Raw genomic sequence first — 27442 nt, forward strand, 5'->3', positions numbered from 1 at the left:
TGCACTTTATCTTGTCTCCAGTCCAAATTCTACAGTAACCACAGGCCGCGTATGTATTCATAAATAAACCTATTACAGTTTAAATACCTCAGGGCAAAACCTATACTAGTTTTTTGTTTGTTTTTTAGTCCACACCCAGTATAGATAATGACACAAATGCTTTTTTGGCCTTGCGACTTTTTTTCCATTGCAGTTTGAGAAAGCCAGACACAGCTTACGTAAATTAAAGTTTGTGTTGCACAACCCCTTCGTGTGGATTTATTAATCATGTTTTCCATCCACAGCGCAGATTACTCAGTAAGATGAATTGAGCTCATGCTTTTGATTTATCACGATTCATGGCGTAACCAGCGATATCACATTCTTGCTTGCTGAGTCCTTAGAGATGACTTTGTTGAAATAACATTTTTATGTTAATTTACACTTATTTACACAAGACATTCAGAAATAGTTACAAAAAAAAGCATCTTGATAGTTAAATATAATAGAAACAGATCCTGCTTCTCGTACTTAGGTATATTTGGCAAATGGCTTACAAATTGCAATGTAATGACTTTCTTAACTGTAATTTATAAAGTGAGAATCTTCATGCGTCGGTGAAAACTATGGCTTCTCCAACATTTCCTCCAGTCCAACTCTCTCAGAACACGCGGGGGTGTGTGTGTGTGTGTGTGTGTGTGTGTGTGTGTGTGTGTGTGTGTGTGTGTGTGTGTGTGTGCGCTCCAGCTATCTCTTGTCCTGCGGCGCGTACAGGAAGACGGCGCTGAAGGTGGAGAGGATCTCCCGGGCGCCGGTGGTGGCCAGCTGGCCTCCGGTCCGCACCAGGCCCACGCGCTCCCCCTTCCTCAGGGGCAGGATCAGGCTGAAGGACACGGAGCCGCCGCAGGTCCCGCAGGCGCCGCCGCCGCCGCCGCCGCTCTGCAGCCTCTGGACGCTGCGGTCGGACACGGACAGCACGGCCTCCACGCGGTCGCCCTGCTTGGCGGTCAGCAGTCCCGAGATCAGGTATCGCCCCTCCAGAGGTACGGTGAGGACCCCTGAGGAGGAGGAGGAGGAGGAGAAATGGGATTGATTCGGTTGGAGGGTGGTGAGCTGAGGCGCTTCTTGCATTGTGAGTAATTCACTCTGTTCCATTCCACCAAATCACTATTGCCTTCCAATGCAAGACCAAGACTGTTCAAAGGATGATTTAAATGGTTTTTGTTAAATTGATTGGTTCAAGCCCTTAGGCCTGTTTTTTCTTTTCTTTTGTTCTTCAAGCCACCTGTGCAATTTGACATGAAGAGCCCCGATGATTAACTAAAGCAGCCGCAAACGATGAAGACTCGACAAAGAAAACAAACCGGTGTTGCTATGCAACCTGAATTCATGTTAGCAGGCCTGTAATACAATGTCCAGACGTCTGCTCTTGTTGTTGTTGTGTACCTGTGTGGGGGCTGTAGTGTCCTCCGTCGTTGACCAGAACCCGGTTGAAGCGGATGAAGCCGAACTCGCCGGCGAGCGGCGGCTGCGTGAGGCCGGCGGAGAAGGAGAAGGGCTCCGCGCTGGAGTCGGCGGGAGCTGCAACGGGTGCTGCGTCAATGTCTCGTTCGAAAGAAACGGCGTGACCCCCCCCTCACCAACCCTTATGATTGAGCTAATGGGATGTTTACTTGACGTTTGTCTTTGTTTGTTTGTTTGTTTTTTTTACCTGGGGATTCAGCTGGAGCGTGGAACATCGGGTTCCAGGGCAGCGTCGCCGCTGCGGGAACTGAAATAGACAAATGAAGAGTGTCGATCGTGTTTCACGGGGGTTGACACTTCAAAAATCAAAAAGTACAGAATCAACTCATTAAGTGTGTAGATTTCTGGGTCTGTCTCCAACATCACCAAATGTAACGCCAGGGCGAATCTCTCTTCGAGATGAGATGAAACGGCGCCCGCGGTCCGCCCACACCTTGAACTAAACGCATCCACTTCCCACAGTTACACGCAGCTTTTCCACTGCTTGCTTCTTTTTTTTAATTTTTTTTTATTTTCCTTCACACTGATTTGAGCTGAACGCGCTGTAACCTGATTAATGAACTCTCCTACGATACCTTGACGGCTGCTTGATTGAGGCTTGAGAGAGGCGGGCTGCAGAGGGGGATATCCTGCAAGCGACAAACATCAAGAGGTTAGTTAGAAGACTCCCGCCAGAGGCAGCCGTTTGGTTTTCCATCTGCACGTTGTGGGAACGATTCCCGGAGTGGATATAAATAAAACCCGTTTTACAGGTTGTAATCTGCATTATTTTGGTTTTTTTACAAGTGGCTTTTAGAAGGAGCGCGATTGTTGTTTTAGCCGCTTGCCGGACAAATGGGATCTAGAAATACATCCGTGCGTTGAGAGGCCGTTTTTTTTTTTTTTTTCAAATCCGGCCAACAATCTTCAAACCGGCACAGGAAGGAAACAATCCCAGGCACTGTGATGTGAAAACATCACCTTCAGTGGCGCGGAGCAATTAAAAAAAACCTCTACTACTTCGCATCAGAAGCCTGAAAGATTTCCGGAGGCACCGCTTTGAATGTCCGGTTGGGAATCTCAACCAACAACGAATTTCTGGGACATGCTTCAATCGCTTTCTCTATTACTTAACCCGACAAAACGTGGCGCTGGGAGGCCGAAACGAAGCCTTTACATCCTCAACACGCAGTAATTCAATCCGCAACCCGGCCCGGTGAGCGTTTGTCGTCTCTTCCTTCCAATTAGAGTTGCTCCCAGGCTTTTAAGCACAGCATTAATCGGTTTTAAAAGGTTCAATAGAAACGTCCATCCGCACATAGCGGGTGTATTTCACTCTCATTTGTGGCTATAATCGGGCTTTGTGCCATAGATCCGTGGTGTTCACACAGATTTTTTTCTTTTAGCTGATCCTCCCCCCCCCCCCCCCCCCCCCCGCTGTGGAAGGTCTCACCTGGTGCTCCAGCAAATCCTTTGAGGGCCGCGCCGGACGAGTGCTCGGACCCCCGCCGCACCGTCACCCTGCGGCTGTACCCCGGGGGTCCCGCCTCGCCCGTCTCCACCACCGGCCTCGCGGGAACCAGCGGCACCACCGGGTGCTGGGGGCCGGACGGGCTGACCTCGACCGCGTGCACGCCGGGCTGCTGCTGCTGCGGTCGGCCGGGGTTGGGCGGGCGCGCCGGGATGATGAGAGGGATGTGGATTTGTTGGATCCGGGCTCTGGTGGAGTCTGGCAGGGAAGCGGCGGGCCTCTCTGGTCTTAGGGTCATTCCTAGCGAATGAAAAATACACAACGGCGGGAAGGTCGTAAATAAATCGGAGTGCAGCTCTCTCTCTCTCTCTGGGCGTTACCGTCCGGTCACGACGACTGGAAGTTATGGAAAAATGTTCTCTGCAAAAGGTTCAAGCCTTTTTTTGTTTATAAATCCCACTTCCCCTCTAAAATTCAGACCACCTCCCACCTCTCTCTCTTGTGAATACTATTTTAACGGCTCGAAATTTGATGACAGGCCAAATTAGACTGCCTTCAGTGGACCTCTGAGATTCTTCTTTTTTTTTTTTTCCACCATCATTACCGAACACATCAAAGCAGGCGGTCGGTGTGCGTTCCAGTCAACGAGAAACATCTGAACGGAAACTAATTGACTGCTCGACGCCTCCCCCGCCCCCCTACCCCCCCCCCCCAACGATCCTGAGGGCACAGCCATCACCTGGGCCTCTGAGGTGGGGCACGTCGACGCTGTGCGAGCGTCCCGGAACAAATAGCTACATTTAATTACGGTATCTGCTTTGTGTCGGGCCAGGTGTCGGGCAGATTGTGTCGCGCCTGTATTGAAGATTCAGCTCAAGGGGGTTTCTACGCTAATGCTTGAAGCATCTGTCGAAGAACGTTTCTTACTGCCGCTTCGGCCTCACGGTGTATGCTGTCTTGAGCAGGTAAACTCGTCACTTCCTAAAGATAGGGATATGTATGTTTTTGATGTGTTTTGGATTAAATCCACAGGTTACTATTTTCCTCATTTCCCCTCAGCAGAATGCCCGCTGGCTTGTCATGCTACGCCGGACAGCTGCTGGTCAGCTGGTAGATCATCATCATCATCATCATCATCAGCTGCTGTGACAAAAAAGGTCAAAAGGTGCTCAAGCGTGGTCAAACAGCTCGGAGCCCATCAGCTGGTGCAGGTGCCTCTTCCAGAATTGGTGAAAGAGGCAACCGACGTACATGAGTGCTCAACGCAAACGTAACGATGTTACATTACAGAACGACTCCACCGGGGGACGAATTCATCTGAGGGTCTACCTCATCAGCAGCAGATGGAGTTCTGCTATAACTCCGTCTGCTAATGACGACCAGAGAATGCAGTTGAAAGCTCTGGAGCAGGCCTTTGTTGCTGTGTGGCCACATTGATTCCTTTGGTGTGCGTTGCCTAGTTTGGGAAGATGTCTGCCTTCTCTCTCTCTCTCCATGATATTCTGGTGCTGTGAAATAAATGCATTAGAAAAACTAAACAACAACAACAACAACAACGAGTCTTTCCGGAAATCATGACTGTTACTGAAGAGGAATCCACGGACCTCGTTGCGAGCAGTTTCGTGTCGAGAACCGGGCTGGACTGTAAGTGGTTATTTTACTATTTATTCTGCTCTTTTGAATTCGTGAAATTTGCGGAGGAGGCGGACTTGTCTGAAAATAGGATTCTCACGGCAAAAACTATCTCGACTGATAAATCATGAATGAACATTCAGGCTCAGACCCGCAGGGTGCCGTTAAATTACTTTCTAGCTTGAGCGATGACTTGTACTGAGGAAAAGCCATCAATCCCGGTACCTGAGAGCAACGGTATTACATTAGTCTACTTCGGATCACGAAACCCACTCTATTCTTATCAAATAAAACATCATCAGCCATCAAAACTCCTCCTCTACTCAGAAACCACATGCATAATGGATCCAAATTAAACCCAGCAGTCATGTTATACTGAGATAATCAGAAATCATTTCCTCCCAGTGCCTCCTTCGGGACGCCGGTTGGCCGAGTGCATATTTCCCATGAGCTGTCAGCCTTCACTGAGGGAGGGGGGGAGGACAACCACAGAGTCGAGCAAAAATAAAACACACACACACGCGCACACACACACACACCAGTGCTGGTGCAACCGAGAAGAGCTTCGCCCAAAACAGATGTTGTTGCTCGCGAGCAGATTGTGTCGCCCCGAGAGAGAGAGGGGGGGGGGGGGGAACGCCGCCGTCCACGGACTCCAGCGCCCGTGTCCACGAGTGTCGGGCGGCGGGCTGGTCGTGCGACGGAAAAAATGGTGTCACGGGGGCACAGAGCAGGGAGGGGCGGCCACGCACGCAACGGCTACGCATGCATCACACACTCTGGCCATACATTTTTCTTTCTCCCCCACCACCGGGGTGGGAGGTTCTAATTGTGCGCGGCGTGACGCACCTCGGGGGGGCTGTCGTTGTGTATCTGGGTCCTTTCTCCTCTGAAGACTTCCAGATGGGCTCATCGGTCAGGAGATGGAAACACCTCGCGCCGGAGCTTCAGAGATCTCTCTCTGGGGAGGATGTTGCATTCAAAGCACCCCCCTCAGAATTCTGCTGCACACTACATGTATACAGTGTGTGTGTGTGTGTGTTAGTGGCGGTGTCAAGTTCAATTTTTTCCTCCTTTCCCAGCAGACATCCTTCCACTTCAAAAAGCCTTTGATACCTTGTTCTTCTTTTATTCCTTCATCACTGTAGACAGTTAATCTTACTGCCTGTCTGAAGTCAGAATGATCAATTGAAAAGCATCGATCCATGAAATCAAAGCCTTCAATTCATCCTTGCTTTAACACAACTGATTTCTTTTTCTTTTCTAAAGGCCTCCCCTGTCGATAAAATCGCTCACAGGACGGGGTGGTGGCACAGGAGGGAGTGAAGTCCTCTGGCATTCTTGAAAGGACAAAAAAATGTTTTTAAATGGGACAGAAGGAGATTGCGATGAGCAAGTAAAGGGAGAGCAGTTCAGGGAAAGGAGAGGGAGACGGGAGGGACGGCGGACGTGATTTGAGCTGGACTGGGATTACCTCCAAAAAGACGAGAAACGAAACATCTTGAGAATCAAATGTCAAAATTCAGGACAAGAAAGCTGATTAGTCACCGTCTGAATGAGGAATCGTGAGCCCAAGCTCTCCGGGAAAAAAAAAAGCATTTCCCCTTTTTTTTTTAATCACCTACTGTCTGCACCCTTGAAGACGTGAGCTTTATCACGACACTCTGATGCACCTTTGTTATTCAGAGTCACTGCTGCTTCACCATGACTCCCTATTGAGAAGAAACACACACACACACACACACACACAAGCTGTAGCAGCAGACCTTTGCTGCAGCAGCTGCTGCGGGCGAAGCAAGCAGTGCCAACAATTTGCAACAGAAGTCACACAGATTCCATTCAGCAGTCACATTGAGTAAGGGCAAAGCTATTTCAGTTAATCTTTCAGTTCTGTTATTGCGACACCTCATCTGTTCACGGCCTCCTCGGGGGGCCTTCGTTTGACTGAGAAAACATCTTCACCACCAAGCTCTCCACCACCACCACCACCACCACACCCACAGAGCTGGGGTTTTTCATGGAAAAGTTTGATCTTCATTCAGACTGTTTATCTCCTTCCCGTACTTGAGGAAAGCATAAATCCTCATGCTACCTCAGCCGCGCAGTCCAACTCCCTCTCTCTCGAGGGACTATGAGCGCAAAAGAGGGAGAATATCATGTCATTCGGCCCTAAAGGAAAAGGTCAACGTTTTGGGGAGCAGGTTTTTTCACTTTCTTGCCGTGAGTAAGAAGGGAAGAATGACACACGTGTGTACGGTAAATGTGACGCTAGCAGCGGCAACAAGCTAACAGCGTAGCACAAATAATGTAAACAGGAAACGCTGTGTTCAAAGTAACCAAATCTGCCCACCAGCCCTGTGAAGCTTGCTGAATGAAGTATCTTGTTTGTTTAATCTGTACAAAAACATTATGTGACCGACTGGGTTGCCTGAAAAATACATAATTAGTGCACTTTAGAGATGCTGGCTGGTGGGAGAAGTTTGTTTAATTTAGACAGGGGCAGGCTAGCTTTTCTGTTTGCAGCCTTCATGCTAAGCTAAGTTAGCTAGCTCCTGGCAGTAACTTTAGCTTAGCTTAGCTTAGCTTACCGTAGCGTATCAAAAAATGTCAGTTGTATCAATCTTTTCTAACAAACTATTTGCAAGAAAGTGAATATGTGAGGTTCCAGGTGGCAACCTGGGAAATGTGAAGCCAATTATTACCCTTTCAGTGTGTTTTTTAACAATTTGTTACAAAACACACAGGCCTGTCTGATTTAATGCTGGGCTGAGCTGCGCTGTGCTGTTACGTCTTCGGTAATAAAATATGAAATATCACTGTTTGGAAATAACTACTCATATTTGGCAAAGAATGAAATGGAATAGAAGATGCCTTCATACTGTAGTCTCTCTACACTATAACCGTTCATCCACACGCCCTCCCATCATGGCATTGTTTTGGATGGATTTTCGAGAGGGAGGCTCTGGCGATGGGGGCCCGAGTCATGACATCACAGCCGAGGGTAGTCAGAGCATCTGGTCCTGGGTGTGGAGACCTGCTTCTCCCTGCTCCATCAAGACTGGCTCCAGCAGTGAGTCAGGGCACTTAATGAGGAGCAGACTCCACACATCAGGCTGAGGTCACAGTATGGGAATCTCTGGAGGTTGGTATGTGTAAGGGGAAAGAGCAGGAGGGAGGTGTATGCTGTAGAAGAATGTGTGTGTGTGTTTGTTTGGGTACTAAGAGACTGGGGATTGAGGTTTGCAGTTCTGTGGTATGAGTAAAAAAAGCAATGTCATGGTGCAGTTTTGTCATTTTAAAATGTAATTCCTTATGAAAAACTTCTTAGAACAACATGGATCGAAATCACAAGTTTCCAACGTGGGCCTCTGCCTGTTGGTGCTGGGACATATTGAATGACATAGCAAAGGAGGCCCAGTGAACCCGTGTCCTCCCTCTCTGGGAAATACCCAGCGGCCATTCACGGGATCTGGTCCTTCCCACCACTCCTCCGTGTAAGCCAAGCAAGCAGAATGCATTATATGGAGGATTATCTTCAGGAAAAGTTTCTGTTTACACAGATGTTAATCCTACTTGATAAAATCATATGGTGGAAATTAGAGAGGAAGCTACAAAGGAGTTTGTGTTTTTAGTGCCGTCCTGGGCTAGTAGGAGAATCCATAGACTTTTTGAGTGGTAAAATTTAGTGTGTCATAATCTATATCTAATTAATGTCATGCCATATGAAGCTATAGACAGAACCATGTTAGATTAGCTTAGTATAAAGACTGGAATTAGAAAGACTGAACTACCCTTTCTTTCCCCAGAATCAATTTGATAATGTCAAGCACAACACGTGTTGAAGCCGTGAGTTTGGAATTTTAACAGTTTACACTCTCAAAATATACTCTTCCTATTGCAACATTGTGCTCTGCTCAATCGCAATGCTGCCGTGCGTGCTACCACACTGGTCACCTGCTGTCCCCTTGTTTAGAACACGAATAGCCAATGATGCTATCACATCGTTACAAAACCACAAACTCACCTGGCTCTTTGGCGGCGGCGTCTTTGAAGACATGCTTGGTCATCGCGGACAGCTGCGCCTGGAACCTCTGCAGGGATTGCTGCAGAGCGGTGATGTCTGCTCCGTGATTACCGCAGGTGACGTTCATCCTGAACACACTGTCCCGCAGACCACCAACGTGTCTCTGCAGTTCGTCCTTCAGCTCTTTGGTTTTGGATATGACCCCATCTATCCTTCCACATGCCTTTTCAAGACTTGACACGCGTCCATTGACAGCAGACATACCATCGGAAACGCCCTGCGTGTTCTGTTTACATTCACTTAGTTCAGATGACACCAAACTACTGAGAGCGTCGAGCCTGGTCTTCAGCTCTTCCACATGTAGTCTGTTTTCCTCTGCCTGGCTACTGGGTTCCGCGATCACTGGTGCCCAGTTCTCCGGTGCTGGACTCCCAAAGCCGCTCCGCTCTCCATGGCAGCATGTTGAGTTTATTCTGAGCATGTCCTGGTTGTAATTGCTTAAGGAGTCACTTAGCCCGGTAACAGCACCAGCCAGACCGAGCACATTATCTTGGAGATTTTTCAATGACCTCTGGAAGTCATCCATCGTCTTTGCACCTCTCTCATTTGCGACTGACTGCCTTCCAACCAGATCTTCCAGTTGCTTTACTTTGTCCGCGTTGGTACTAACATCTGTGTTGAGAACGTCCAAATCATTTCTAAACCGACTCAGATCCTCAAAAATGTTTTCTAGACCGTTATGTGTGGGCAAGATACTCCCTGCCCCCACACTTACTCCTGAGCCTGAACATCCTGCAGAGCACAACTCACTAAATGCATTGACCTTATCATCCAAACCTTGCAGGAGTAACGTATTGTTGTTGACTTCTGTCTGGATGGCATCCATGGAAATACTAGACATCCCAGGGTAAGAGCTGTTGTTCATTTCCTCCAGCATGCTAGTAAAGTGGTCCTCTATGCTCACCAGACGTTGCTCCTGAAGCTGCTGGAGTGCTGAGATTTTTTCGGTCAGCTTCTCTTCGATATAGAAGCAGTGAGTCTCTGCATTCTGCTCTGAGACGTTAACGCGCGCTTCCAGCTCTTCAATCATCAGGTTGAAATCGTCGGTTTCCCGAGGTGCAGACAGGTGCGCGAGCTCATTGTCGATGCGGACGTTCAGCATGCGGTTAGCCTCGGCAACACGGTCGATCTCACGCCACAGGTCTTTGTGGTCACCGTGCTCTGCTTCCGCTTTGGCTGAATCAGTCTGCCTTTGAGTTCGTATTGGTCCATCAGCTGCTGCCATGTCCAGACGTAGTGCCCGGATCTCCTTTCTCAGATCAGCCTCTTTGGTATCCACCAGCTTGGTCAGGCTGACCAACCCTTGATCACGGCTGTCTTCACAGTTCTTGATCTGGTCGTCGCATGAGCTTTTCATCTTGCCAATCTGTTCCTCCAAATTCCGGTCAAGCTCCTTTTTCAACTTCTCAAACCTTCCATCAACGTAGGCCTGTATGGCATCAAACTCCGCCAAGGCTGGAGTCTGAGATTGAGAGGCATCCATCAAGACGCGGATCTGCCCCTCATGACTTGTCATGGTTCCTCTTAGGTCTTCCAAAGCTTCGTCCTTGCTTTTCAGTTCACTGTTGATATCATCCAACCGGGTCACTATTTTTAATATGGCACTCTCTCCAGGAATCCCCCCCCTGGTAGCCTGATGACCGTCCAGCACCGCGGGGCTCTCCTCTGCGCCCGCGGCCGTCCCAGTGTCTGGTGGACGCATGTTGTTGAGAAGCGTCACCAGTATCTTCTTTGTGTCTTCCTGCAGATCTGTGCGGAGGTTGCCAGTTAACCCCGACAAAGTGGACTGGAGATCCAGGACTGTCTGAGATAGGCGCTGAACTTCACCTTCAAGAAGACGCACCTTATCTGTCCCGCCGTGCCTCGTCTCATGGTTCCCTGTCTCTCTCCGCTCCGGCCCTATGATCAGAAAGTACGTTTTTAGATTAGTATCATTGACATAATCTTCTCATTTATGAGGACTACAAGTGGCTCAAATAAGTTGGTTAATGGTACTAAGTTACATGTGGAAATACACATGTAGATATTTAGCAAAATGTTCACAACTCAGAAAAGCGTGTCTTACTTTGTGTGTGTCTGTATGCATTTCCAGGATTGGGTTGGAGATAAGGCTGCATTCTCTGAACAGTTTGCCGGTCGGAGGTTGGTTTTAAATCTTTACAGTCCAGGCCATGATAACCAGGACAGCACCTCCACTCCAGCTCCGTGACCGACTTGAAGGAAGTCCTGTACGTAGGTCGAAATCGATTTTGGTATCTGCAACACAGGGCGGAGCAACATTTTCAAAATCACCAACAAGATCAAAGATCCCAGACCATTTATGGGAGGCCATTCTAAAAAGAAGATACTGTTTCAATGATGTGGATTTTTATTGGCATCGATTGACTCCCACAATCACCAAAACATCTGCCTTCGAGAATACTTTTCCAGCTTCTCTACGTTACCCCATTACATGAACATTTCAACTTTCTGGCCAAGGAAAACAGTTTCCAAAGAAACAATAGATGACATCACTTCCCTGAAGGCAGTGGTCGTGTCATGCAGAGCATCTGGAAAGTTGATGACTGTGAACACTCATCTTTGCACATGTCATGACACCATCACTGTTTCTTGCTTGACAAATAGAAGAAAACTAGAATCCTTGTTCTAGTCAACAATTGGGGCTTATGGTCCCAAGGGAACAAAGTGCTTTTAGTATTAATGAAATGGAATATCTATGGTTTTATTGTTTCAGATTGGTTGGTACCAGAAAAATTAGATTATATATCAAGAAAAATAAATGTATAGTCTTTTTGCATATATTGTTAAATACATTCACAAAATGTAATCCAAAAGGGTAAAAAGGAGATTTTTCTTTGGATTATGACTTTATATCTCATCCGCAAATGAGTTAAAGCCAATACATTAAGTGATCACTTAGAAATGAATATCTTCAGAGGTCTCTCTTCTGGCTGCCAGCTCCTCTTGCTTTGGGCAGACACTTGAGAATGTGGGACCTAAGAAGGATGTGTTTCAGGGATCTTTTCTACCACACAGTGGTTATTGTGGATGTATTTGGATCACAAGCTCAATAACAGATGTGGTGTTTCACAACTAATAATAATTCACAACGCCAAACATTGTAAGTTGCAACACATCATGTTCCGGTAAAGTATCAATAACAACTGTTACTAATAACTTCCTGTTATACATACTCCCATTTACAAAACACAATTACCTCATCAGTCACTATCATCACATGCAGGAGAAGAACTAATTAGATTAAATTACTTTTGCTTTGTTTACACATTAAAGATGATCACATCAATAATACATATTTTTCCTCTTAGCTGTCGGGACTTGTATCAATCTAGAATATTTATTTGCGTGTTGCCTTGTTTGGGAGGTTTTCGGCCATGAAAATCTGCCTTCTCTCCAACGTAATGTCACGACACTGCACTCTGCTCGTGGTGCTCGAAGAGCCAACAAATACAGTTGGAAAAACTCTACAGCCATGAGTCTTCCCACAGATCACGACCCCCCCTTACTCAAGATTACCCACGGACCTTGTTGTGAGGAGTATCATGCAGAGAACGGTTGAAAGGAAATGGAGGAGTGTTGTTCAAAAGTGGAGTGTGTCAACAGATGACCTCTGTTTTCAATTGGCTCTTTTCACTATCTTTTAACTTAGAAGGGTTTTTCTTCCGGTAACGAGTTGTATTGCTAGAGAGAGAGAGAGAGAGAGAGAGAGAGAGTTCTAGTCCTCACTATCTCTAGGCTCCATTTGCAGTTCAAGCCTTTGCCTTTGGCTTTTTAACTTGAAAGAAGAAAAACTGTTCTTATGGTTCTGCCAGCAGCGTTTCTTCAGCCACCCCGTGGACATTTGTGTCTTCCACGTCTCTCTCCCAGAGACACATTTTGTATCAAAAGCCTCCGGTCCATCAACTACATCCGAACATGCACCCTCCGACCCTCGTCCCCCGGATGCTCACGTGACGTGTTGCTGGCAGTCGGGGTGGTATGCCGGGCAGGGGGCCACCACGGGCTCCTGGAAGCTCTCCACGCTCCCCTGCACGGCGCAGCTCACGTTCCTGCGCACCACATAGGCACACCAGTTCCTGAGGAGAACAAAGAAAGAAAGAAAAACTGGGTGTATGCACCAACATTTTGAAGCTGCACTTAGTTTTTAGTCATTGAGGTCAATGATGAAACTGAACTTTACTGAGTGTTCCCTCAATAATGATCCCCTAGTAATGCAAATCCACCTCCGTTCCAGCAGGTTATCTAAAGGTTATCAACTCTTGGCAAACCCTGGCAAAGCTCCATCCAAATTTAGCCACGGGCCGATAAAAGCACATTCAGATGACCATAAGAGGCTAAATCTCCCCTCTGAGCGCATTCCGATTCGTGAGAAGTTTGGACGCATGTTTGTGGGCGAGCGCGCAACAAACCGCACGCAGTTTTAAACCTTCCGGGGGAAGAAAAACAAAGTGGGATCAAACTGAATTTGTTGTTCAGGAGTTACCTGAACACAACCATAACGCAGAGCTGCGAGCGACCTACCTGTTTCGGTGTCTCTGATCCGCTCCCGTGGAAGCGGAGCCATGGAACAAGCCGTAAGAGGAGGGAGACCCGCTGGCGAGCTGAAAGTTCAAAAACAGGGTGAAAAGTGCCCAACGCCACTCCATCTCTGCTCTGCGGCAGTTCGTGCACAGCAAACGCCTTCAAATAAATAACTCCCGAGACTGGAACAAAAAGAGGCTTCTCTGTTATTATCGTGCACGACTTTCACAAAAAACAAAAAAAACACAGTCACGTTGTGAGTGATCAAACTCCCAAGTTTGGGGAAGTCCACATTTCACTGCAACTCCCTTGGAATGACGTTTGGGGCCAACACCCTCCTCCCAAAAAAATTCACGAGGAGAAATACCACCCCCCCACCCCCCACACACACACACCCCTCCCCAACCTTTAAAAAACATTTGTTTTAGCATTTCCCCTTTAATTCAATAATGCTTTTTAACTCAGTGATGAATGTAGACGAGCGTGTTGCCATGTGACAGGATTTGGGAGTTGATTACTTCTTTGTCTGCCAAACAGCCAGTAATTCACACCTCATGCATGAAGGTGAGAGGATAATGCTCTGAATGCATCCTCCTGAGTTGAAGATATTCATGGCCTGGGATAACAGCAGTACTTTGCATTCTGCTCTGTTGCTGAATGGGGGTCTATAACGGAGGGAGGGGGGGGGGGGTTGGTGACTTATACGTAGTGTACAGTCTGTTCTTTTTTTAATAAGGTGTGAATATTTCTTCTTTCTTTCGCCAAACTGAGCAATTTGCGAGAGGGAGGCGTTAGAGTAACGCACTAGCTGCACGAGGACTTGAATTCACGGCATTCGTCATTCATCTGCTTTAGAGCTTTGTGACACGGTGGGAAGTTTCAATGTCCACAGTGCTGCTGTGGAAATAGTTTCAGTGAGATGGCCTGAAGTCATTTTCCTCCAGTTGCCCCGGTCGGGGGCCGTGTAGCGGATGACTCTCTCCCGATCGGACAGATTCCCTCAACTCAAAGGGACTAATAGCTGAAGACGGGGGACGGGGGGAGGAGGAGAAGTCAAGTACTTTAGATGGAGCGGTTCTGACTCAAAGGGCGGCTGTTATGGGAGCACAATATGTACCAAAAACCCTGCGGACTCTCCTCCAAAAGAGAACACCATCTCACCATTGGGCAAGCTCTTAGGCCAGAGATAACCCTTCCCCAAATATAAGCCTGCACTGCTTCATCGTGGCAGTGTGTGTGTGTGTGTGTTGAGGGCCGGCCAAAAGGGAGATGCTGGAATTGGTTCAAGAAAGGGAATTATGTCAAGTGTTTGATCAACACAAGCATCGGACTAACTCGACACTTGAGGAAGACCAGTGATACATTCAGTTGATTTCCTCTCCCCTGGTTGTATTTACATTCACTTCTCGTATCAAACTATTATGCATTGTGCAAACCTAAACATCCCCAGGCTGTTCCTGCAGAGGACCACGCGGGTTGCGAGTGTTGGCCGGTTTGTTTATTCACCATAAGAGGGCAGCACAGCAGCAGCAAAGAAAGCCAAAAAAAAAGGAGAGAAAAAAGAACGGTCTCGTAGTCATGGCAATTCCTTTCCAAAATTGTTGGAGTGAGAAAAGGACATTTCATTACTGAGGCAGCGCGAGCGCCCGAAAGTCTGCAGCTCCATCACCTTGCCATGTTCCGCTCATGTCAATTATCCGCTGTGCACTGTGAATTCATCCTCCCTTGTTATAAGGGCAGTGCCTATGATTGGTATCGTGTCCTCATCAACCAAATGATGTGTATGTGGTTATTTTATTTACCGTTACAATTAATATTGGGAGATTACTGAGATCAGCATGGAGAGTCACAAGCAAAGCCCCCCCCCGGTCTGTTTTGAGAGCTCTAACTGCAGCTGGATTAAAGCCCCTCGCTCTTCACTGATACCTTACTTATTTTCCATGATGACACGTATGGGTAATGCTCAATTGATTCACATATTCCCTGATATTCACGCCGAATGGGGAATTAGATGAGTCATAAGTGAAAGAAAATGCCCAGCCATGTCTTTCGGTATAACAGAAACCCCCTCTGATTCCTGCCATAAATCCAGGAGACATTTCCTCATTTCACCTCTGAGATCGATTTCTGTCTCCTTTTCTTTTTTTTTCTTTTACTTTACTAAAGTTGGAAGACTGACTGAGATTGGAAGAGCCTGCACCGAAACCGGGGGGGGGGGGGGTCCCTTTCAGCACACGACGCATTTGTCACCGAGACACGAGCTTTCCGAGGCCACCCGCTCATCACCAAATGTTCAAGGCTTTCACCCGAGACGACACAAAGGAGGGCCTCTCTGACAACGGTTTTGTTCCGTATTCTGGAGCCATTTGAGCTGCGTATGTCCTGGCACTGCCCACTCAGGTGGATTTCAAAGTGGGGTCAAGGAGCTGCACGTTGGGGTCGTGGCCTGAGTTTCAACTTTCTCTCCTCCGGCAGCTTGGGAGGAGACGTGAGACGTGAGACGCTGCGTTTTGATCACATGTCAGATTTCTTTTATCAGTCGCTGCAGGTTCGATGGGCGGAAATGAATAAAAAATAAAACTATCGAATGCCCAGACTTGTGAATCCCTTCTTTTCCATCACTCCTGGAGTGAAGACTGTGGATCGCTTGGCCCCTCTCAATAGTACTTCACTTCAAATGAACATTTCAAATGTGGAGCGGCCAAAGACTCCTTCGTCTCATTTCATCATCTCATCTTGCTGGTGCCCCCCCCCCCCCACACTCTTGGAGGCTTTCTGAACGTTCTTAAGCGTAAGAGAAGGAGAAAGGATGATACCTCAGGGAGCAGACCCCACCAGGTTGTCTTCCACCATTATTTTGGATTTATCCCTCTCGTCTCCCCGATTCTTGTCTCCCTTCTCATTTATTTCGCTTCCCACGGAAAAAAAGAAAAAGAAAAAAGAAAAGCCTTGACAGAGACTGTCGCTTTGTAATAGTCGACTGATCGGAAATAGCACCCTAATTAGTCGACCTCTCCATTACGGGTGACAATTGCCTCGGTGGGACTTGTCGTTTTCAGGTCATTAATTGGCCTAACACTGTGAGTGACCTTGGGAATGATTCACTGCAGCCTCATGATCGGAAACAAAAGATCAAGAGAAAGTTCAGAGAAACGTTGTGGTCGGACTTGGAGACAAAGGGAGAGGAGAAGAATTGTGGATGTACACAAATAACGGCTCAACCCACCCACTCAAAATACCCCCCCCCCCCCCGTCTCCCACACGTGCACAAACGACGTGGGCCCGTGCGCGCAGACACACACACACACACACGCGCGCGCGGCAGATTAAGAGAGCTGATTTATTGGTTGTAAAATGTTAATACAGCTATAAGCCCCCGCTCATGAATTGTTAATTAAGGGCGCGACAGACCCGTCACCTAAAATGTTAATGAGGTGAGATTGCGTCGAGGGCTGTGAGGTCTCGGTGAAACTATTGAGCAAACACAACAGATGGGGATGGCAAGGGTGGCACCTGAGACAGGTCGTGCTCATTGGGCCACAGAGCATTCCAATTAATGAACGGCGGTGAGTGAATTAACCGTCGTTACTGGTGAAACAGAGTGATGAATGTCATGCATTGTTTCCCTCAGTAGCTCCATGTCTGCGCCGTATTGTCTTTTTGTTTTTTTTCTTCTTCTGAACTGAGGGGTGAGTGGGTAAAGACCTGTGGCCTCTGCAGGAGGGGGGTTTCCTGTGGCGTATCGTGGTGCACTTTGCTGAGCTTATTGTAACGCGAATGCTCTTTTAAAAAAATATTTTGTTGAAGTGCATTCACACCCAATTGGTTCTGGGGTCCTTTCTTTCTTTTTCCTCAAACTAAATCCTAAACACTAAACACTTCAGTCTATAGTTCCAGTAAAAACGCTGAGAAAAATGTGACTCCCTGCTGCTTTTATCACAATAAAATGTAAGCTGCTGAGCTGGCTGCGCTTCCCTCAGTGGCCGCATTAGGCTTTCATCATGTACTGATGGGTGGACCGGCTGGTGATTTGTGTGATGTGTGTGTAAGTGAGTGATTTGCTGCAAAGCTGACGTGTCCTCGGCTGCCGCGCTGCCCATCAGGAGTACGGCTGTGTACCATCTTACGTAACTCACTAGGTAGTATTTTCTTTGTTTTTGATGTGAAGGGGCTTTGTTGGGGGAATGGACACGTGACCAAAATCTGACATAAAATCACCATGTACTGTATTATCAGGTGTGCGTATGATAATGTGCACCCGGGGAATGGTAACAGCTGACAATAGCTCTCTCAATGCATTTGCATTCATGTGATCACCTTTCAAAAGCCTCCTATAAAGTTTTTTTACCCACCTGTCAAACAGAGGGCTGCAGGGATTTGGTGTTTTTTTTCATAGGCCAACCCTGAAAGTTTCTAGCAAGTTCCCTCGACAAATAGCTGATGGGATTTTTTCCCATTGGATTTTGCAAAAATAAAGCTCTTTGATATTAACAAATGTCGTTGAGACGAGGTCACTGAAAGAGAATTAGATTTAAATACCAGGTTTAACAATTTCTCTGAAGCCCTTCGCCGCTTTCATGTAGGATTTTGAAACATGTGAAAAACCTTCAAAATGTCGCTGACAGAGACTTTTCTCTTTGTAAAGTCCTCAAATCCTGCTGGAAGACATGGTTAGTAAACAGTGGAAGTGTTACGGCTGTTTGTTCATTCAAATCCGTGAATCCGTTCTGTGTCTCCTTCAGACTTGTGGAAGTAGTCGCTTTGTGGACCGTCGCTTTGAAGCCGAGGGTTTTTTTTGTGGCCACCATTGCTTTTGGCAACCATAGGTGACACCGGAGGATAGAGCCAAATATCACAAATAACTTTTGTGAATCGACACTGCGGAAAGTTTTGGCTTTCAACATTTCTTTTAAGTAATCTCAATTAAAGATGCAGTTCATTAGTCAACCTCAACTTTTCCTTTTTATGTTCTCCTTTCATTTCATTTCATTTAAAAAAAATAAATAAAAACGTGTTCGCTTTCTATTCATTTGATTGTGAAGCAATCGCACGCCTCCGTTCATAATTTAGCCATGGACTGCTTTGAATTGAGATGTAAGTGATGTAACCCTCTTTCAGGGCTTTGTCTTTTCGTCGCTGGGAGGGAACACTTTGCAAAGCGTGAAGAAAGAAGTGACCCTGAGCTTCGGGCTCCGACGGCGCCTGCGTTGGTTTGGAAAAAGGATACAAGTTTCCCCAAAATCTGACGCACTTTCTCAACTTTCCTTTCACCTAATTTAGTGCGTGGGAGACGGTGACATCGGAACGTTCTTGATCTCCAACGTTCTGCTTTTTGTGCGCGTGCAGGGTTAGAGGTCACGATGTCAGCGTGATGTCAGAAGGGGTGGGGGAGGGGGGGGTGCCCTCGAGGAGTTCAACCGACGCTCCCTTTTTACTCCACGTACTTCCTCGGTGTCCCAACTCTTCCCCCCCCCCCACCCTGCATGCAGCACTCCCCCGTTGTGTGCAGTGTTTCACTCTGAGCCAAAGCGCGCAGCAGGGATTCTCACAAAAGTAGTCATTTCTTTAAAAAAAAGAAATAAATCGAGTGAAGAGAAAAAGTGTGTGTGTGTGTGTGTGTGTGTGTGTGTGTGAGGGAGGGATGCAGATCACCAATGGTCTCTGATCCATATTGGTGTGAATGTAATTGATTTCCCGCTGTGAGGAATCCGTCTCTCCAAATCACAGAACAAATGCCGGCTGAATAGTTGAAAGGGCAGAAGAAATCTGGGCTTTATCCCACCGCTCTGTCTACATCCGTTTCATCGCTGTCGAACACCACGCAGTTTTCAGCGCACGCACATGGCCGCCTGATGCCTTTTGGCGCGTTTACCCGGGACCAGTGATAGCGGCGATATTTGAGGCAGCATCTACTGTCGCTCGCAAGAAGGGTAAGCGGGAAGAACGCGGGAATATCGAATGTTATAAGCGGAATGAATGAACAATTTTTAGAAAGCAGATGATGTTTTGTAGGGACGAAACTGAATCTCCCTTTACAAGGGGTGTCCTGGGGTAACCTGCTTTGGTCTTTAAGCCACTAAACACAAGGTCGTCCATCCAAAATGAAGGCGTCGCACTTTTTGTTGTTCCCGATACATTCAAAGCCTGTAGTTTTTTGCTCATGCCTCGACCCTCGCTGGACCAAAGGAAACATCCTGTCACCATCCGGAGTCAATTCATATTTTGTGTAATCGTGCAGCTACACACCGGCTTGGTAATGACGAAAGCGAATGACGGATTGATGAGAACAACCAAGCGGATATTTCGTCAGTTTCTGTTTTGTTTGACACTACAGAATTTGTTCCATTGGTGCCAACATGTCCACCTCAATTATCCAATAGTTTTGGCATTGGTTATCTACTTTTGGATCGACCGATCCAGTGAAATTGTATCGGCATCCGAAAGCTGATCTTGTATCTGCAACGATGAGTCAATATTTGGGGAGTAATAGTCAGACTGGTGGCCTTTGTGTTTCCTCATACTTCCATTTTTACGTTGATTGTTAGAAGTGATTTCAGGATACCTCCCGCCTGCTGGTGATGTTGTCGTCGTGGCTACTGCTGCTCAAAAAAACCCACAGTACCTTTCACAAGCCGTGCCTTAGCCGGGATCATCAGAAACTCCTCCCGCGAGTTCTGGAAACAAAGGATTATCTGCAACACCGGACGGGTTGACTAGAGAGAGGGGAATCAATAATACACGGTAAGGGCCGGCTAATGTACCTGCGGGGGCGGGCAGACAGACACGCAGCGACGTCTCGGAGGCCCGCCTCATATCCGCCGGTTTGGGCCCTCTTAAGCCAGACGAGGTAGGAGAAGCAACAGGGGAAATAAAAAGCCGGGGAGGAGAAAAGGTTAGCCGCACGGAGATGAAAGAGTTGGCAAGGTGCAGGGGAACAAAACGCAGCCAGCCGCAGGAGGCCGAAGCGTCGAAGAGTCGAAATAACTCGTCTGGTGGATTAAAATGAAAAAAAGATGAGATTTTTGCCGAAGCGCTTCACCTCCACTCCGCTCATCGCGATTCCCCCTTTTTTTGTGACAAAAGGTACCGACGTGAGCACAAAGGCTTTAAAATGGACGCACACAACGAGTTTTGTTTAGAGAGCGCTTCATCCTCGCACCCCACGAATCAATAGGGGGGGGAGGAGGGGGAAGGGGGGGGGGGGCGAAATGAAATAAGTGAGGGAGCTGTCCGGGAAAATCAGACGCGGGCAGACGGGAGCATGCCACCGGTCCCTGGGGACGGACGCTCGCCAAGCGCTGTCTCATCCAGGGAGATTGGGGTTAATGCCTCGGCTGCATTAGCACGCCAGCAGCACGCCGGCGGGACGTCAGCCGGCGCTGACCTCAGATGCGGCAATGACCGACGAACGCGCACACACACACACACACACACAAGCGAGAAGTATGATGATCTCATTAATCCTTGATTGGAACAACTGCACGCTTCCTCTGTTGAATGCCAACCCGCCCACAAGCTCACCCCCCCCCCCACTCCCACCACCCCGTATCCCCCCCTCCTCCACCCTGCCTCACCCCTTCTTAATTACACCCTCCCTCCCTCCCTCCCGACCCCCCACCTATATGTCCTGCTTCCCATGACCGCTCATCATTACAGATACACAAACACGGGTTTTACAGGGATGTTTGCACGCACCATAAAGGAGGAGGAGGCCCATGACTTTGTGTTTTCCTTTCCTTTTTTTTTTTTGTCAGAGCTCAACATTCACTGTGCCACGGTTACCAAAATGGAAAATATTGTCACCATTTTGAGTCAACTTATTCTTTGTGTAGTTGTGCAGTTAAACATCCGCTTGTGAATGAAAATGTGGCTCAAAACTTTCTTTGTAGTGTTTAATTGGATACTTTTTGCATTATCAGCTTGATTGTCCACCTCATTTCCCGCTATACAAACGTGTTTATATAAGTCAAATGTATTTATTTTAACAGTGATTTTTTTCCTGTTTTTGTCCTGTAATAAATGTGGCAGTTAGCCGTCTCTGCTGTGTCACAGACACAAACTGGTTCTCCCGTGCAGGATGGGAAAAGGAGGCCGTGAATGTCGAGGTTATAGCAACCCGTTACCACGGAGACGCAGGTGGAATAATCCGAAATGCTTTGACTCTTAACCTAAACTCAGATGCAGCTGCGTGGAGCTCTGGAGACACAAACAGCTGCTTCCCGTGTTCGTGGCGTCTCAAGTGTGCGGCAACAAGATAACAGAGAATATTATACATATATTCTTTATTATCCGGTCCCAGCTATTGAAACCGCTATACATTTTCAATAAATTATTCAGGGCTGCATATGATGATTTTCATAAGAAATTCATCTGCCGACTTTCAGCTAATGTATCACGATGAAGAGTGCTTCTTCCTTTGAGCCAACGCTCTCCCAAGATGTGCAATACCCAACAATTTACAACAACAGGGGAAATGGAAATGTGGCAGATGTCTCAGGAATAGTTTTAACACTAGTATACGATTAAACACAGTGTACACTGTGTACTAAAGAGTATACTCGTGAAAGTATCAGAATGTGGAGTTAAAATTCAGCAAACAAACCTTCATGTTGTGGACTTTTGTGCTTCCTACAATTCTTTAAGATATGAGTTTTTGGGGATCTTTTTTTAGAATGTTTTATATTATGCTGCTTGTCGATGTCTCATAACTTGAATGTCAAATACCTGCAGGTATGGCTTAAACGATTCACTGTCCTTCCCTGAATTACTCATCGACTAATCTCTACAATAAAGAGTTTTCTTATTTTCGCAAATGAGTCATTTTGGTCTTTTCCTTAAATTTGCCGGAGGCAACTTTTGTTGGAAGCGAGAACAACAAACCCGAGCACTTAAAAAGCCCCGCAAGGTCGTCACAAACGTGTTGACTGGCACCTCGTCAAACACGCGCGCTCACCCCCCTCCCATCACCGCTGGCGTCCGTGAGTCACCGTCTCCTTGGCGATGGAGGGTTCAACTGCACCGCCCCCCCCCCCCCCCCCCCCCGTGATGAGACGCCGTCAGAAAGCCATCTCCTGGACTGGAAGGGGATTTTTTCAGTTTGAGGACGCCTTTATTGATATGCAAAATATGTAACAAAAAAAAAAAAAAAAACAGAAAGCAGAGGAATAAAGCCGCTGAACGCATCGGGAGCGAGTGGCATTCACGCCGCGATGCCTCGGATTGCTTTGATTTGCGTTTGCCTGAATAGAATTATGTTAATTTCTATGGACTGATGAAAGACATTTTGAAAACGGAGGGACAAATATTAATCTTCACCAAATTGATTTCTCTTCCGGGATGTTTTCTATTATATATTATATATATATATATAGTTATAGACTAGCGTGTTGATCTCTTTTGAATTGCAATGTTCAAAGTAATAACCTCAATGATTTGTCTTTTAAATACATGTTCATTAAGTAAATCATCATCCATGTCGAAAACACCAAAGTGAAACCCCAAAAGAAATCTAAGAGACGGCAGCTCTATGCTAATGCCATTATTGATTTAATCTGCCGATTATCTTCTAATGTGATTAAAGTATATGAAGCAGCATGTACGACAAACGATCCATGACTGAACCCTGTACACAACAAAGTAGACGATTGCAGCCATTGATGCAGCCATTTATGCTCCTTAATGGATATTTGACTGATAAAAAAAAACACAAATAATCAGTAAACTCAGAAATTGTGAAGCTTAAATATATATTTTATTTAAATGTAGTATTTTCACTGGCATTTTTCCCGTATTTGTTTTAAAGTTCCCTGAAAACAATCATGGCTACTTACATCAACGCCTCGGTGAGGTTTTGACTTTAAAAGTTGAGATTAGAGTTGAGTGCAGTAAACGAGAATAAAAACAAAGATGCAGCAGTCATTTGTGTTTAATTTTCCTCCTTTGGGTGGAACCAAATAAAAACATTACACGCTCCGCTGTCATCAGAAGGTTTCATTTTTTCCTGGAGCCTCGGATGAAATCGACCTTATTGCTGCCTCCACACCCGGCGTAATGAGAGAATATTTCCCCAGAGTCTGAAAACAGATCCAAGATGTACTTTTAGAAACTTTATTAAACCAACCTAACCAATTATTTCTATGTTTGCCCTCCCTCTGACGAGTGACGATCCATTCAATAAGGCTGGTAAATGTTAATGTAAAATGAATTTCCCCATCACTGATATCCTTTCTGGCCAATAAAGGTTACATCGTTTCCAGCCGGGGGGGGGGTTAGCTGCGAGGGCTGGGCCCACCTGGAAGGTACCTGAGCTGCGGCACCTCTGACTCAGAGGGATGGCATTTTAATACAAAAGTCCGGCGTGACTCCAGCTGGGACAAAGTCTCTTTTTATCGAATTGCCCACGTTGTTAGCGCCTGATCAAACGCTTCGGTGGGACATTTATCTATTTATCTTTTCAGAGGAAAAGTAGTGGAGGGAAAATTGATCGGGTAAAGGGGGGGGGGGGGGGGTTAGGAAGGTTTTTTGTGCACACACACAAAAAAAAGAAAGTTGGGTGGGTTTTTTTTTAACGATGAAACCTACGATACCACATCAGTGGATGGACCTTCCCCCTTCCCATCAGGGCCGGTCTGATCCCTCCGTTCGGTTACAGGTGGCATCTTGCTGACATTCAACACACGTTGAACTAACATGTTGAGTCTCTACAGCCAGGGACACTGGGGACGTCTTATCCGCGTGAGACACTTGAGCTCTTTTCCCATGGCCTCGCCATCCCGGCACGTGCAATTAATACGCCGGTCACACAATGAAGCCTTTAGAAGAGTGACACATGTTTTTTTTTGCCATTACAGTGCGCACGATCTGGTTGTTCTCCTATTGTTGTCTTACAGAGTAGTGTTTCGCCTGCTGGCCACGCCACTTCCTGCCGTGAGATATTCCAACGATGTTGTCGCCCGGGTGTAATTGGATGTGTGAGACGGCTCAGTCAGGGGTCACCCGCCGATCAACGGAAGGCCGGCACCGGGGGCCTCAAGCCGAGGCCGATCGATCGACCGGGGGGGGGCGGGGGGGGGGGGCGAGGTTGGACTTCTAATCAGCATCAGGAAGAAGAAAAAAAAACGACACACGTGAGAACGCTGCAGCTGGAGAAGTGCTGGTCGTCTCTGGCGGTGTGTTGCTGTGCTTTGATTTATAATCAGACGAGTATTCCATCGCTTCTTCTTTTTTATTCTTTTAAATCTCAGCCACAAGATTCATTATCACCAAGGGCATTGGGACGTTTTTATCTGCAGGTACCCGGGGCTTGTATTTCAGGGCGGATCTATCACCCTGCTGCTCGTGTCACCGGTTCCTTTTGATTGCTGCGAGGTAGAAAGCGGACAAAGGGGGGACGTTTTCGCTGATGGCTTGTCTGTGAAGTCTCCCCCCCCCCCCGAAGCGGCGTTTGTGGGCCGTCGGAGCGTCGAAAAGTACCTCTGCAAAAGTTGTTGTTCATTTAAACGGATTGAAAGGACAAAACGTGCGTTTCCAGCCGCGGACGTGTTTCCTCATCACTGACCTCCAGGGAGGGGCCGCTGATGACATGCAGTTTGTTGGCTGATTTTATTTAGCAAAAACACCTCTGGGTAAATCCTTGTGTGTTTGCACAACCACGGCACTTCTGTCCTGTTGAATATCAATAACATTATCCACAATAACTACTGTCTTAATTTCATGTTCTAATTCAACTGTACTGTGTATACATCTATCCATTTACCCATCTAAAAATCATCTACATTTCTCCCACACCTAGTGTCTAAGTGTAACATTTTACCATGCATTAGTCACAATCGTGATCCTTAGACTTCTCCTGCCTTAACTACTGCCTCCCACAGGTGTTGTAAGAAGTAAAGTAAAAGTAATTAAAAAAGCTTTAAAAATAGACAGAAAAAAAAACAGATTTCTCACCTAGCAATATTCTGAATTACTTGGAGAACTTGGAGACTTTTTATGTGTAGAAAGTAGTTCAGTTGAATCCTTTTGGTACCTGATAAATATGACAAATAGGATTCTGGCTTTTCACCATCTGCAACTCAACAACCGATTCAATGGATTCCTGGCAAAAATGTGTCATTTCGTCTTGACCTTTGATCACTTTATATCTTACACAACATTTACTGTATATCTAGAAGGGATTCAGACTGTGATTAAGTTTTGTTGTTTTTAGAGATGTTGCAGTTTGATGGAAACCAGATTTCGTGTTTCACCATTTGTATGTAAATGTTATCCTATACGGCTAACTCTTCCAAAATCCTTGTTTCTCCGGTCATTTTTAAATAATTTCAAAGATGGCGATCATGATGCCTCAGCTCAAAGCTAATAAGAATAGTTTGTATTTTGAGCACCAGAGATTGAAAAAAGAAACCATTGTTAAGTTTGATTTTGGGAGAACTTTCTGTCACAAAGGTTCTTCTGCGCTTAAAATTGAAAAAAAGTCGTACAAAGGAAGTGGGGAAGAGGATCAAAACCTTAAAAACCACCACAACAAAGTACTGCAACATGTTAAAACACAGCACACATGTTACTGTTCGTCCAAAAATTCAAAGTACGTGACATTAAGTGTTAAAACCTTAGTCCAAAATGTAAAAAGTTGATAACCAAATGAACTGTTAGAAAGGGCTTAAAAGTGAGAAGGCGAAGGGCACGTCCTGTACCTCGCCACCAAACTCAAATCTCATCCAGCCCACAGCCGTCTTTAAGCAATGACAGGATGAGAATAAAACGTTCTGACTAGTGAATCTGTGCGTCTGCCGTCTCTCTCTCTCTCGCTGGGATCGTTCTCGGGGCCTTTGGAGGACGGCCGGAAAGGGACGACTTTCCTTTCCTCTTTTGGAAACGACAACACTGGGCTGGGTTTTCACGCGGATCATTTAAAAAAAATCGACCGCCCCTGTGGTTCATCCACGGTGAAACGCATTAGGGCTTTTAATGGGCATTAAATGGCATTTTTGTGCTGATCCTTTTTGAAATGCAAACGTTTGTGTTGTTTTTTTCTTGTGGTGCAGGACTCGGTATTTAATGAACCTGAATGACCAAAGGGGACGTGTTGCAGAACGTGGGATCTGGTGCACCGGATGACACCGGATGACACGGCGGCCCCCGTCAGGACTCGTGAGATCTGACACCGAGACGCAACCCCCCCGCCCTTATTTCCTCATCAACAAACTGTTGCATCAACTAACTCAATTCGCACCTTCTCTGAACTCCCCCCCAGCACAACCTGCTGTTACCACGGTAACCGCGGGAGCCAATGCGATCGGGAAGGCGCCGCCAAAAAAAACGAGTCCTTGAAGTGGATCACGACACCGTTTTTCGTGCTCCGGGATGACAAGAGCGTGGCTGGCTGTCCGTTTCAATGAAAGGTGGATTTCATGTGCGCCAGATCGCACCCGGCGTTGAAAGGCCCCACACAGCTGATGGGATCCTGGTGGGGGGCTGGGAACATGAGTGATGCTAGCCCCCCCCCCTTAAACCCCCCTCCCGAGGGAAATGAGGGGCTGCAATGTATGTAGATAATTATTTCCTCCAATCTTCCGGCGCGGCCCTCATGCCCTGATGCTCTGCGTCCCATCTGAACTCTGATCCCCAGAGGCCGTGTGTGTGTGTGTGTGTGTGTGTCTACTAAATCCTGTACAGTAATCAATTGTTTATGATTAATAGGATTTATAATTGCAGAATTACATTTACACGCGGATACCGTAAAACAATAGTATGTAAACAAACTTATCGGGTTCATAATTGCACGTAAAACCCGACTTCATTTGGATTCTCAAAGTTCACAGCAGACGTCAGGACCGGCTTCACTGGACGCAGGTTCTCAACAGGTTGTGAAAGGCCTTGTGGTGCGGGGGGGGGGGGGGGGGGGGGGTTGAAGGGTCTCCTCTGATGTCTCCTCATGGTGGACGGAGGGACAAATAGGCTGTCACTCTCCTGTGAGTGGCTGTCATACATCCATCTCATCAGGCCGCCACTCAAGAGCGCAGCCTGGAGGATCAGATTCAGATGACAGTAGATGACGGCCTCGTCACCTTCTGTGTGGAATCCAAGCGAAGGTCTGGACGTTAGCAAGCAGCACTCTCTCAGGTTTTTGTTATACTGTAGAAATGTTTAAAACATTTTTTTTTTTTTTTTATTGCTTTAATGCCAAGACGTCTGGCTCAAGCAAATTCAAGCTTTTTGCTGCTTTTCCAAAG

At 46.8% G+C, this 27442-nt stretch overlaps 1 protein-coding gene across 1 annotated transcript; it reads right to left on the bottom strand.

Moving 5' to 3' along the window:
- Positions 1–99: 99 nt before the first annotated feature.
- Positions 100–13531, bottom strand: emilin2a (elastin microfibril interfacer 2a). The gene is made up of 9 exons (XM_037459517.2): positions 13212–13531; positions 12641–12766; positions 10735–10925; positions 8610–10568; positions 2936–3253; positions 2079–2132; positions 1691–1750; positions 1426–1560; positions 100–1037 (listed from the first exon to the last, which is right to left on the bottom strand). Exons 1-9 carry the CDS (start codon positions 13334–13336, stop codon positions 727–729), a joined length of 3279 nt encoding a protein of 1092 aa, XP_037315414.2. The 5' UTR covers positions 13337–13531; the 3' UTR covers positions 100–726.
- Between the last annotated feature and the right edge of the window lie 13911 nt (positions 13532–27442).

This window comes from Pungitius pungitius, chromosome 15, assembly GCF_949316345.1.
Source record: "Pungitius pungitius chromosome 15, fPunPun2.1, whole genome shotgun sequence".
Classification (NCBI taxonomy): domain Eukaryota; kingdom Metazoa; phylum Chordata; class Actinopteri; order Perciformes; family Gasterosteidae; genus Pungitius; species Pungitius pungitius.

Coding starts and splice junctions, on each gene's coding strand:
- emilin2a (XM_037459517.2), bottom strand. CDS start 13,336: ATGGAGTGGCGTTGGGCACTTTTCACCCTGTTTTTGAACTTTCAGCTC. Junction 2,133..2,935: donor AGGATTTGCTGGAGCACCAG/GTGAGACCTTCC, acceptor TGTCGCTTGCAG/GATATCCCCCTCTGCAGCCC. Junction 1,561..1,690: donor CGCTCCAGCTGAATCCCCAG/GTAAAAAAAACA, acceptor CACCCGTTGCAG/CTCCCGCCGACTCCAGCGCG.